General features: G+C 52.3%; 1 protein-coding gene across 1 annotated transcript in view; it reads left to right on the top strand.

Annotated features, from left to right (window-relative positions):
- ALPK2 (alpha kinase 2) overlaps window positions 1-10,788 on the top strand; it is a gene marked incomplete at its 5' end in the record, with an annotated part of 122,666 nt that extends 111,878 nt beyond the window's left edge. Inside the window, one exon of the mRNA XM_018039363.1 lies at window positions 9,925-10,788. Coding sequence (XP_017894852.1) covers window positions 9,925-10,141 — 217 coding nt within the window. The remainder of the gene's footprint in view (window positions 1-9,924) is intronic.

The raw sequence follows: 13,624 nt of genomic DNA, 5'->3' as shown, positions 1-13,624 counted from the left end.
TCTCTTTATTCTTAGCCCCCAGGGCTGGCTTCCTGCATCCGTGCGGCAGACGGCCAGTTTGCCTGCTCTACTGAAGCCTGGGGACGGGCACCCCCATCCTGAGAAGCAGTGCTTCGTGTGGGCATCGTTACACGTGTTCTTTTAATCACGTTGAAAAGAACCCCAGACATGGGCGGGAGAAACAGTGACGAGGCAAATCTGACTTTAACAATGATCAATAATACCTTTAAACCAGAAGCTTAAAAGGTCTCCCAATTTGGGCTCCACGCTTTCTTGGCTGGTGGTCAGGATCTTTTGCAGAAAGAGGAACTACTAGCTCATTAAAAGAAAGTCCCTATGTCTCAACCAGAACCATATGTTTGGCTGTAGACACCTCAGTAAATGAGACCTGACTTATTCTCTTGTTTAGTGATGCCAGGAAGTGTGAGAGTATTTTAAGATTGCTTATAATAGAAAAGAAAATAGGGGACCATTATGGCTTATTCCGATGCAACTCCTTAACACTGAAGTATGGAATATTCTCCTGGAATACTTCATACCCCCACACTCCTTCAGCAATGTTGAGTACCAAAACTTCATGTTACAACGTGTGGCAAGTCGGATTGCTTCAACATCTAATAATCCATCTTCTAGGTAAACAAAAGATACTAACCCCACTGTCGAACATATTTCTGATTTGAAAATTGTTCAGCCATTTAGAGTTCTCTGAAGGGCGAGAAGGAAAAATGCCTAATTCCGTAATATAAGACTCAGAAAGTTAACCTAATCAAAGTCCGTGTAAACCAACACCTGTTGGGAACAGAGCCGCAGCTGTCTCAGTGGGTCCGGCAAACGCACACCTGGCCCCAGTCCTCCCACTGTTTCTGGGGAGAAGGCAATATTGCCGTCCAGCCAGTAGAGGGCGGCAGAGCCAAGCTTTTGTCCTCTGTGATCTCTGCCCCAAAGCCCGCTTCATGTTGGTGAAAGACAAAGAAAAGAACCCTGAACAGATTTCTTCGGAGGCAGTGAGCCTTGAACTAAACTAGGGTCGCTATAAATAGGCACAGACGACCCCCTCTCTGTGGCCACCAGGCCGTCAGCCAGTGTCAGGCCCGCAGGATCGTAGCGTGTGTCAGTCCCTGACCCGGGAGCCTGGGCTGGGCAGAATCACGAATGGCTTGTTCCTGCAGAGGGGCAGCCGTGGGGGGACAAGGCCCCCGTATCGCGGTGGACGCACGGTGAGGGCAGTTCCCTTAGGGAACCAGGCCCTCCTGGTGTCAGTGTGACGCCCCGTGAGCCATGGAGCCCGAAAAATCAGCACAGCCTCCCGCCCTCCAGCTAAGAGCAGCCCCTGGGGAGCTCTGCATTTGGGGGTGATGCCACCTGGGGGTGCTTAACCCAGACTCAATCCCGAGACACCCTGGTGCCCAGGGAGGAAGGGGGTGGGCTCTGACACGGGAGAAACACACTCAGAACGAGCTTGGGGGTGTGGTCACACGGGTATGGGGTCGTGGGTGTGGGTGTGGGTGTGGGTGGGTGTGCGTGTGCGTGTGCGTGTGCGGTGACTGGGCAGACTCTCTACTGCAATGCGTGAGTCTGCCAGGAGGGGGAGGAACAAGGGGCTCAGACCACACTCCCCTGACCTCGTTGTTCTGCGCAGCAGGCCGCATTGCTGTAGATCCTGGTGGTCTTGCTGACTCCCCAGTGCCAGGCTTCAGAGGACCAGCCTCCCAGGCCTAAGGGGCCTGGTAAAGGCGCTTTCACACACCCTGGATACCAGACACCTGCCACTGGGTCCTGCCGCCATGGTCTCCTCCTCTGGAAAGCAGCCTGAATCCCGTCCCAAATCCGATCAAGCCCTTATGTAGCAGAGCTAGGTGGCCAGCGTCTGACCTGTTTGGCCAGTCTTTGCCATCAAGGTGGCCTGGAGGCCCGACAGGAACACCTATTTTCACAGGTTTTTTTTTTTTTTTTGCCAGCATCAGCACGAGCAGCAGTCCTAGTGTGTGTTGAGAGTCTCCTGGGCTGAGAAGTCAGCCAGGAGGACCCAGACTCCATCCACAGAGCGGGAGTAACGTTGGCAGTCCAGCAGCCTCCCCCAAAACCTTGTAAAGGACCGTGGAGTGACTGGAATTGGACCAGAGGGCTCCGCCCCCTCCCCAGCTCTGTGCACTAGTTACCCCACTGCCTGGTCCCTAGGCTCAGGACCGGAGGAGCACAGCCAGGCTCCTCGTCATTTCCAGATGGAAAGACAAGTCTGCACGGAAAGATATGGAGAGATTGGACTCGAGATCACCCCCGCAGATCAGTGGGTGGATGCTGGAGGGGGGTGGAATGAGCCAGGAGGAGGTGATGGCTAAGAGAGCTGGGGTCACAGCGCCTGGGCCAATAGGGCTGGGTGAAGACCAGGACTGTCTGGAAGGAACTCGCGGTGTCTCCTGGAGGGTCTAAGCAAACAGCAGTGATGCGGCTCTGGTTTCGGGGGTGGAGGAGGGAGCTGCTGCTGGAAAGAGGCGTGGGGTGTGAGTGGGTCTGAAGGCTGCGGGGAAGGCGCCTGGGGCAGGGGGGAGTGGGGGAGCGTTGCAGAACGCAGGCCGAGGGGAGGAGAGGATCCCCACCCCAGGGGGCTCCGGGGCCTGCCCCAGGAAGCCCTTCCGAGCCCTTCCACACAGGCACCTCGTGAGCGCGGCTGCTCGCCGGCCCCACCAGCAGCAGAGAACCAGATGGGGGGTGGCTGCAGCCCCCTTTCCCCTATGAGCTTCCGCTTTTCCCCCAGCCGGGGTTGGGCATCAGGGAAGACAGTGCCTGGGCTGGTTTCCATGGAGGCAGCGTGGCTCTTGCTCTAGCAGCAGCCCGAGGGAGGCTGCGGAGGCGCCAGAAGGGCAGCGGGCGGGGCGGCCCCGAGGGCAGCAGCCGGCCTGCGTTCCCAGGGGCGCGGGGCCTTCCCGCCTGTGTGGCCGTGAGCTCAGGGACAGCCAGGAGACCCCGGGCCTAGGAGAAGCAGGAATGACCCCCGGAGGCTCTGACAGGCGGGGGACGGGGTGGCTGGACGAGGTGTTTGTAGGGGGTGGGTGCTGAGGTCCGGAGGGAAGAGGGCAGCTTGGAGACCAGCGCAGGATGAAATGCCTGGGAAACGGGTTCAGCTCTGTTACACGTGTGTGTGCCCTGTGCTTACTTGGTCAGTCGTGTCCGACTCTTTGCGACCCCGTGGACTGTAGCCCACCAGGCTCCTCTGTCCATGGGATTCTCCAGGCAAGAATACTGGAGTGGGTTGCCATGCCCTCCTCCAGGGGATCTTCCGGACCCAGGGATGGAGCCCAGGTCTCCCGCATTGCAGGCATATTCTTTACCGTCTGAGCCACCAGGGAAGCCCAAGAAAACTGGAGTGAGTAGCCTTTCCCTTCTCCAGGGGATCTTCTTGACCCAGGGATCGAACCCCAGTCTCCCGCATTGCAGGCTGATTCTTTACCAGCTGAGCCACCCATCCGCAACCTCAAAGAAACCAGTTTTACAGCAGCATTTTTCACAGATTGCCGTTGTCAAGTAATCTGGGGAAACCCTGACTTGGATAAATAAAGGTAGTGTCTTCAGTGTGAGACTTCACAGGGTCTTTACAGAGCTGATGTGTAGTGTATTTCGAGTGCCCAGGAGGCAAGGGGAGAGAGTATATGGCATTTTTCATAATATTTACACCAGATTTTTTTTTTTAAAGCATCTTGTGAGACCCTAGGAACATACTTTGGGAAGCATTGACTTCTCACAGGATGAACAACATAGTGTGGCTTATGACCTTCTACAAGTGGTCTCTGGCCTCAAATCTCCCCAGGATGCCTGCTTTTGCTCAGAACATTCTCTGAACTTTCACCCATCCCCTCGCCAGATAAAGCCAGAGCTGTTAGTCCTCCGCGGCAGCCTTAGGACCCACCAGGCAGTGGGGGGAAAATCATACCCCTGCCTTATGTAGCCCTTTATCACAGCATAATATTTTTTAATTTGTTCACACTTCTGTTTCCTATGAAAAATAGCCAGCTCTCTGGGAAAGAGCCACGACCCTTTATTTAATCCTGTTTAACGCCCTGCAGTGTCTGCCAGGCAGCTGTTGCCCAGTGAAGAAGCAAAGGAACACATGTGAAGACACGGAGGGTGTTGATGGAGCGGCAGGCATCGCTAGATGGCTCCCGTGGGCGCCCCCTGGTGTCCCTCCTTTTACTCGCGGGCGACAGTCTGTTCCGCCTGTTTGTGCATCAGCCCTGGTTTCATTTCACACACAGACGCTCCCCTGCCTCCAACTAGGGTTTTATTTCAGTTCTTTCCCTACATCCTCAGCCTGCGTGTCATGTCCTCCTGCTGCTGCTAAGTCGTTTCAGTTGTGTCTGACTCTGTGCGACCTCATAGACGGCAGCCCGCCAGGCTCCTCTGTCCACGGGATTCTCCAGGCAAGAACACTGGAGCGGGTTGCCGTTTCCTTCTCCATCCTGTCCTCCTAGCCGTTCCTTAAAAAATTAAACCCTTCTTCAGAAAGGCTCTCAAACTAAAGCCTCTGTTATAAATAGCTCTGGCTGGCTTCTAAAGGGGTTACCAACCTGTGGGAATTTTCTGTAGGTTTTTCTTGTCTCGCCAAATCGTCTTTAGAAGAGTCCTTTATCAAGCCCGACAAGAACCTTAATTTGTTCCGCTCAGCCAGGGGTAGGGGTTTCTGCAGCTTGGCTCCGCCCCTCTCCCGTCTCCAGGTGTTTGGAGGCAGAAAATTGCACAGGGAAGTCCTGCTAAGTCGAAGGAGAAGCCGGCTCTGCTGTCGACTTGGTATGAGCCTGGAAGGCCGCACCATCCATAATCAACATGAGAAAAAAGAGGAATTGTTTTTAAGCAGGAAGTCAGCCTAGCATGATTCCTACACATAGGAAGTGTTGAACTAATCTGTGTAACCCTCAACAAAATGCTAGCCAAGCAAATCCCACAAGCTGTCAGGAGGATCAGGCACCACGATCAAGTTGGGGTCATTCCAGGGTCACAAGCATGGCTCAACATATGCAAACGAGTCCATGTCAGACAAAAGACACATGATCATAGATGAAGAAAAAGCATTTGATAAAATTCGGTATCCTTCATGATTAAAAAGAAACTCTTGCCAAAGTGGGTGTGCAGGGAACACAGCTCAACACGTTAAGAGCCCTTCACGACAGACCCACGGCCGGCACAGTACTAAATGGGGAAGTGCGGGATAAGGCTGTGTGGAGTACAGGCAGGACATAGGGATAAACAGCTTCCTAGCTCCTCTGGAAGTGGATCATGACAGAGTGATGTTTATGAGGAAATGTCAGGAAAGAAATGTCAGGAGTGAAAGAGATCTGTGTTCCAATTTAAAGATGTTTCTGAAGTTGAGGATGATGTGAGATCATTCGCACTTTGGTTTATCTCCTTGCTCCTCCAAAGGGGACCCTGGGCCAGTGGCATCAGTGGGAGTTCAGAGCTAGTTATTAATAGAAACACGGGATTTCGGACCCCACCCAGACCTGCTGAATCCAAACCAGCACGTGAACACGGCCCTTGAGTGATCTGTATGCCCCACTTCCATCCAAGGGGCAAGATATTTAAGAAAAGACTCTTATCGGGTGATGTTCAGCAGAATAATTGTTCCATGCCTGGAGATCATGAGAGAGAAGATGGATGAGCTAAAGTGACGGACAGAAAATTATACTGATTTGAGGATAAGGATAAAGAAGATTCGGTTAATAAAATTCAATAGGACTAAGGTGTCTAAAAGTAGAAACGTGTGAGAGAGTTCTCAAGTGCAAGGCTATTATTTTTTCCTTGTGTTGGATTCCTTGGGCTTCTGTGATGAGTCAACCACAAACCAGGGAGCTTGAAACAATAGAAATGTGTCCTTTCCTGGCTCTGAAGTCTTAAGTTCAGAATCGGGGCATCGGCTGCGCTGGTTTCTCCCAGAGCCCTGAGGGAGAAGGTCCCCTCCTCTCTCCTTGGTCCAGAGTCTCACCGTCCTCGGCATTCCTTGGCTTGTAGGCATGCGGCCCCCGTCCTGCCTGCCTTGCCCCTTGCTGCTCTCCCAGTGTGCCTCTATCTTCTCAATAGACACCAGGAATATGGGATCAAGGCCCCACTCTTCCCCGGAATGACCTTATCTTAATGGCATCTGTGATGCCACTGTTTCCGAATAAAGCTCTATCCTGAGGTTCTAGGAAGGACATGACCTTAGGAGGGTACTGTTTACCCCACTACATCCATCCCACAAGAACAATAGTGGCGAGTGTCTGCCCCGGGAACCTGACAAGGGAGGTGTGGTGATGAGAAGTGTGGCCCCCCCAGTGCCGAGGGGGGCGTTTGGCACACAGGGCCGCCGGTGGGCCACAAGCAGGAGAGCCTGTACTTCTACCTCTTGGGTGTACACCTGCTTGCAGTGATTGAACTCATGTCCTTTGAAAACCTTTGGGTTCAGCAGTCTAAAAACATAAAGAATGTGGCCCTATTTTTCCCCTAAGCAACTAAGTCTTATTTTATTTTTTTGCTTATTTTTCTCCTAAGAAACTACGTCTGAGAGAAAGAGGTCAAATAGAAGCCCAGCATCCCTGGCTGAGATAAAGACCAAATTGTAAAAGGAGACAGGCTTTTAATCCTGCAGATGCTGCTGCTGCTAAGTCGCTTCAGTCGTGTCCGACTCTGTATGACCCCATGGACTGCAGCCTACCAGGCTCCTCCATCCATGGGATTTTCCAGGCAAGAGTACTGGAGTGGGGTGCCATTGCCTTTTCGGCCTGCAGATGCTAGGCAGCAAAAATAGACGAACTGACATGGCTAGGGGTGGGACATCCTGTATTACCCGGGAGGCCCAGGTGAGGGTCCAAAATTAGATGGAGAGAGAATGGGAAGTTTAGCAATGCGATCTGGAGACGCCCTGGGCTGAGGTCAGTTAGCTCTGAGGATGGGGCCAGCATCCATTCATCCGTCCCCTGGACCTTTATTGGAAAGCCTCCCCCGACAGGTATTCTGAGCATAAACTAGTGTCCTGGGAGAGATCACACTCTGTACACAGAAGGGTGTACCCTGAATTCTGAGAACTGGTTGTAGTTCTCACGAGATAGAAGGAAAGTTTGGGGAGATGTCGTCTCATGGTGTCAGAGGGCCAGGGAGGCTCCGCAGACGTGCACTCAAGCTGGGGCTTGAAAGGAGTTGGGGACTGAGTAAGGGGCTCCTTGGTTGAGCACAGCTGCTTTCATGCTAGAGTCATGCCCTGCCTGCACGTGGCCTTCTGCAAATAAAATCAGCCCCAGTCTCTCCTGCCTACTCTGACTTTCCCCAAGGACTCTAAAGAAGGTTAGACATTCCTGGGAAGATAGTGGGGCTCCCGGGGGTACTCAAGAAGGCCGACAGAGCTGGGCTGCCCAGAAGTTCAGCTCCTTTGTTCAGACTCAGCCATTTCCCATCTCAAGGGTGGGAACCATTATATTGCTATAAGGGCGGGCTTGTTACACAGCATCACACACTTGGCTGCCAGGTTGGGCTGAAGCGACTAGCGACTTTTCTGGGAGGTCACGGTATGAATTAGTGATTCTTCTCTGCAGAGAGTAGGTGTTGTCAGTGTTTACAAGCAAGCCTCGAGACAGCCTTAGACAGATGACTGTGACTTGTTTCCAACGTGCTTAACGAGGGAAGCTGCTCTTGGCTTTGATCATTCCAGTTTGGGAAGCTCAGTTTATCACCATGAGACGAGCATCCCATCTGACAGTCACAGGTCAGGGGGACCTTGCATCCCTCCAGGGGATGGATGTTCAGGCACCATGGAAACTCAGGCCAGATGACATGGTTGGCAGTGGCATTTTTTTTTTTTCCTACCCTGCTAGAGTCAGCACCTGTCTTGGGCTGACTTTTCTTCCAATAGAGGAGCTTGGCTTTTAAAAACGGAGTCATTTTTTCACAAGAAAATAGACTGTGGGCCCCCAGGGAGGCAGGGAAGAGCCAGTCCCCCCACAGGGAGGAAGAAGGGGCAGGCTGAATGGAACGACTCACTGATGCTTCAGCTTCAGAAATAAAAAGAAACCTTTCACGCCCCAAACAGCTTAAAACCCAGCTTGGATTTCCTGGGGAAGAAGACACCAGCCCAGCCCATTCATTTCAGTTTGTTGCCCTTTATGGTTTCTGCCCGCAAATGGAGGAGGCCCAGCTTCTTGAATCGTATTAGCTACAGACTCAGCATGAAGCCAGCCCTTGCAGGCTTCCTTCTGCCGATCTGTGTTTGGCCTGATTAATCAGACTCGGCTAGAACTCACTCACACCCAGCAGGACCAGTTCCCTAGGCAGGCAGCCTGTGCGGTTGCCCAAGTCCCCACTCTCAGAGGGGCGCTGAGCTTCGCTTAACGCATGTGCGGCTGTTGTCATCTTGAAAGGCTTAATTACTGCCCAGGGAAGCCGTGTTCTCAGTTTGCACTGGGCCCTGCGAATTGTCGATGGTCTCCTCTGCCACCCACGCCCCTGCCTCCCTCAGCAAATCTCAGATCTTTCCATCTCAGCTCCAGCATCGCCTCCACACAAAGCCCCCACCAGCTGCACCAGTTAGAACACTGGCAATTATAACACAGCCTGGCCGACATCAATGGAATAGCATCCTCTGCGTGTCATGCGCTGCCCTGGGTGGTTTGTATGGATTTTCTCCTCTCATCCTCCTCTCAGCAGCCCTTCAGCCCACTCTTGCTGGATCTTCAGGGTCTGTGAGGGCCTGGGGACTTGTCCATCCAGGAGGACACTCACCTCCCACAATCGAGTTGTGAGAGCGTAGTCTTTGATGATTTGAATATGAAATGTCCCAGCTAAGAGGAAGAGCCTAAGTTGTGTCTGACTCTCGTGACCCCATGGGCAGTAGCCCGCCAGGCTTCTCTGTCCATGGGATTCTGCAGGCAAGAATACTGGAGCGGGTTGCCATTTCCTTCTCCAGGGTCTAAATTCAATTTCTTCCAGCTGCAAAGTTCCAAGATGTCTTCATTCAGAACCTCTGGGCGGGATGGAGGGGTGATTCAGATCACCAAGAGATCTTCAGATTTTTATGGAGATGATCCAGCACTGGTCACTCCGACTAAAAAGCAAAGGGCTGTGTATGGAATCTGCAAAAGTGGCGCTGATGAGCCTAGCTGCAGGGCAAGAATAGAGACACTCCGATGTGGAGCATGGACTCGTGGGCACAGCGGGGGAGGAGAGGGTGGGACAGACTGAGAGCGGAGCGTGGACACGCATACACTGTCGCCTGTAAAAGAGCTCGTGGAAAGCTGCTGCTCAGCTCGGTCACCTCAGCTCCGTGCCCTCTGGTGACCTGGAGGGGAGGATGAGGGGGATAAGCATATGCTCACGGCTGATTGGTGTCCAATGGCAGCAACCAGCACACCACTGAAAAGCAATTATCCTCCAATTAAAATCTTAAAGATGCTGACACAGCAGAACGGTCAGCCCCTAGGACATCCGTCTCATCACAATCTTCGGTCTTTACTGCCCGCGCCAGCGGCTTGAGGTCTTTACTCCACTGCACAGCTCTTGTTTCTTCTATCAAGTCGTGTCAACCATTGGCCGTTCTGGCCTACGGTGGGAATAAATATGGACTTCCCAGGTGGCGCTAGTGGTAAAGAACCCGACTACCAGTGCAGGAGACTTAAGAGCCGCAGGTTCGATCCCTGGACTGGGAAGATCCCCGGGAGGGAGGGTGCAGCAACCCACTCCAGTCTGCTTGCCTGCAGACTCCCACGGACAGAGGAGCCTGGCGGGCTGCAGTCCATGGGGTCGAAGGAGTCAGATACAACTGAAGTGACTTAGTACACACACACACAGAAATAAAATATATTTTCTGCACACCAGGAGTTTCCTCATTGAAATGTTTCTTTTAATACTGGTGAAGGGGCCTGATTTTTTTTTTTTTTAATAATTGTTCCCTTCCACCCAAACTCACAGGTACAAAGGATTTAAAGGCAACTGTTCCATGACCTTCATTGATCAGTTTAAAGCCCTCCACCAGTGTAACAAGTACTGTAAAATGCTGGGGTTGAAGTCGCTTCAGGACAACAGCCAGAAGCAGAAGAAGCCGAGCATCGGGCGGAGCAAGATTCAGCCCAGCGCCCCAGCCGTGAAGAAGGCGGCCTCCAGGAGCCCGGCAGAAAAGAAGAGCTAACGTCCCCTGTTAACTAACGGTCACTGGCTGGCAGCGCACTGCCTCGTGGCGAGAAATCTAAAAACACGCTGGAGGGAACGCACAGCCTGCAGAGTGATGTGACCGTCTTTTTCCCTCCCGCCTGTTCTCCGAGCTGCTTCCAAAAGCATCACCTGCTGTCTTCCCTTTTATGGTTTATCACTTGCTGTCTTCCCTTTTATGGGTTCAGAGCCGGCTTGGTGACCAGACTTACGGGAGACTGGATCCACTGTCCGTCTCAAAGAATTCCCTCTTTGTAGCCTTTGCACGCCCTCACGTTACGTGTCTGTGTATCTGTACGTGGTTGCCATATGGCGGACTTGCCCCCCTGCAGACTCTGTCCACAGCCCTGTCCCTCGCCAACCGCCTTCTAACGTCGAGGATTCCAGACACATCCAACTGCCACACTGACAGAAAATGTGAATTCCGTCCCTGGGCCGAGCTGTCGCACTGACGTGGACGATGCTGTTGTAGCTGGAGGGGGCTTTCGAAACGTCAGGCCATTTCCCATCAGCACTCACACATCCCATTATAACGTTCTGTTTAATTAAACTCATCTTTAGATACAAAGTGTAAGACGCATGTATTCACCCAGACCCTTGTTCTTCAGAATGTGTGCTGTATTTGGCCTTCCCCCAGGATTAGTAATTTAGTACTTTCCTAATGTCTACTGGAGCACAAACTATTTTCATCTGTGTTTTCTCCCTGTTCTTATAAGCACTGCTTCCAGGTTAATGCACTTCCTACCTTGCTTTCTAAATCTAAGGGCTGCCTGCCCTATGTGGGATTTTTCTGGAAGATGTGTACAAATCCTGGCTGGGGTACACAAGCTCACAGGATTCTAGCGCCTACGGCTCGTTCTCAGCATGGGGGCGGGGTGGCAAGTGGGCTCCTTCCTGCCAGTCTGGGTCCTGCCCAACTTGGAGCAGAGTGGCTCCCGCTGACCCCATTGGGCAAGAGGAGATGCTCTGAAGACAGCTCGCTCAGCCCGGAGTGAGAACGCCTCAGGCCCCAGCAGCATGTTACTAATTACAGACTACTTTTAGAGCCGTTCTAAGTGTATGAAAATGAGTGGGAAGCATGGACACGTCCGGTATGGCCTGTTCCCCCATTCCATATTTCCCCCTATTATTAGTTTCTTACATGAGTGTGATACCTTTGTTATAACTGAGGAACCGATGTTGATTCGTGACAACTCATTCAAGTGCATAGTTACACTTCCGTCCACGCTTGGTGCTCACACTCTCTGGGTTTTGGCACCCACATGATGACGCGTGTGCAGCACACCCAGGGTCATTTCACTGCCCCGAACATCCTCTGCGCTCCGCCCATTCCTGCCTCCTTCCCTCGAGCCCCGGCTCCTGGGAGCCACTGGTGGTTTTACTGTCTCTGTACTTTTGCTTTTACCGGAGGTCACATAGGAGGAGCCCTGGGAGAGATTATCCTTTTCAGACAACTGGCTGTTGTGTAAGAGGATTCAGCCACTCCCTGACTGTATCTGGCAGGATGGTTAGGCCTCCTCTGAGGAGGAGGCTCCTCAAACTGAAATCGGACTCGAACGCCCTGGGGTCTTGTGGAAACACAGGCTCTGATGCTGGGGGCTGCACTTCCATCACCTTTCCCGGGAATCTGCATGCTGGTGGGGACCACACTTGTTGGCATGGGGGGCTTCTAGATCACAAGGAGGAGGATCCTGAAATGGTGAGAGGAGTAGCGAGACCTACAGTTCCCCAGGCCAGTCGGCTGGAGGAGGCCCCCAGCTCCTTGGATTCTGGGAGGCGGCGGCCTGGGGCAGGGCAGAAACGGCAGTGATCACAGGGCGGGGTCTGCCGTGTTGGCCTCGCTCGGGTTCCGTAGAGTCTCCAGGCTGCTTCAGCTTGAAAACGCTCCCCCTGCGCATGGGGTTTAGCTAAAACAAAAAGACAGCATAGATGTGATTCTTGTTTTGAAAAGAGATTTGAAGGAGCAGACACTGCAGCTAGCCGCAGCTCCTCTTTTCAGAAAATCTGCTCTCTCCAGCTCTTCTTCTGACATGATTCCCCCAGCTACAGATTACAAAATGCTCATTTTTCTACACGGCTGCCTGCAGCCTGCTCTCCCCACGGAGATCCTGTGGATGTATTTGGTACTGAAGTTCTAGAACGTTCCATGGTAACAGGGCACAAGGCACATTTTGATTGAAGATAGTGCATGTATGTCAGCGTGTGACCTAAGGGCCCTCTCTTTGGTAATTTGTAACTATAAAAATATCAGTACTGGGACTTCCCTGATGGTTTAGTGGTTGAGAATCTGCCCTGCCATGCCAGGGACGTGGGTTCAATCCCTGGCTGGGGCACTAAGATCCCACATGCCTCAGAGCAGCTAAGCCCTGCACCACAGCTAAAGAGTCTGTGCACCACAAGGAGAGATCTCACATGATGCAGCTGAGACCTGAAACAGCCAAAAAATAAATATTTAAAAAAATATATCAACACAAGCATTCAAGAAAACTCTGGAAAGGTGCAAACTGAAAAGCCGAGGTCATCCAGTAACCTTCCTGCCCTCCAGCTGGCTTTGAATTTGGACTTGGAGACAGTTGAAGGGAAAGGATTTCCTCCCAGATTTGGCATTTTGCAGGCAGCCCACGGGGAGGCTTGGATGGAGCTGCCCTGTTTCCTTTTATGGATGCTCAGATTATTTTTCAAAGTGCCTTTATTGTTTGTTGGAATCTGATTTCGTCTGTCTATAAACATTTGGAGGACCAGGGACAGAAGGGTGCCTGCAGTGGGGTTTGTCTCAGCCAGCGCGCCCGGGGATGGCCTTTGTGGGCTGTGTGGCTGTCTGTCCAGCCACCCAGACCCTAACCCTCTGTTCTGAGATGAAAGGCCGTTTTCCTCACACAGTCAAATAACAGGGTGTGTGTGCCATGAGCTCTTGGTTGTTCCAAGGTCTCAGAAATGCCCCCGCCCATTGCCATTATTCTAGCTTAGTTTGCATCACATCCAGTTCTCCGTTTTTGTTTTTTCCCCCGTTTGTCTCCGGAAGTGTGAGCTGTTAGGTCTATAAACACAACAAATGCTCAACCCGGGACCCAGCTGGGACAGCCTGGTGGGTCCAGCTGGGGATTTTGTGCCTGATGCCCACAGGGTGGTCATACACGTGGAAGCATCTCCTTTTCCTAAAGGGCTCGGCAGTGGAGCTCCGTGATGGGTAGACACATGACAATAAATGAGCACCTCATTCAAACGCACTTGTGCTTCAACAGCTGGTTTCATGAGGATGGTGGACAGATGAGGACTTGCTGCCGCTGGCATCCTGTCCTGGTGACATATGGTTTGGGACACAGGGCTGCCCAGCCCGTGTGAATATCTCACAGCATCTTGTCGCAGCGCCTCCCTGACCGTGTTTCTGATGAGCCTCTTAATAGCAAAGGGTTTTAATAGATTCTTAATAAGAATACCCAAAGAAGTAACAATTATTTTCTAA

The sequence above is a fragment of the Capra hircus genome, chromosome 24, assembly GCF_001704415.2.
Source record: "Capra hircus breed San Clemente chromosome 24, ASM170441v1, whole genome shotgun sequence".
In the NCBI taxonomy this organism is placed as follows: domain Eukaryota; kingdom Metazoa; phylum Chordata; class Mammalia; order Artiodactyla; family Bovidae; genus Capra; species Capra hircus.
This window is presented reverse-complemented; position numbering and strand designations above follow the sequence as displayed.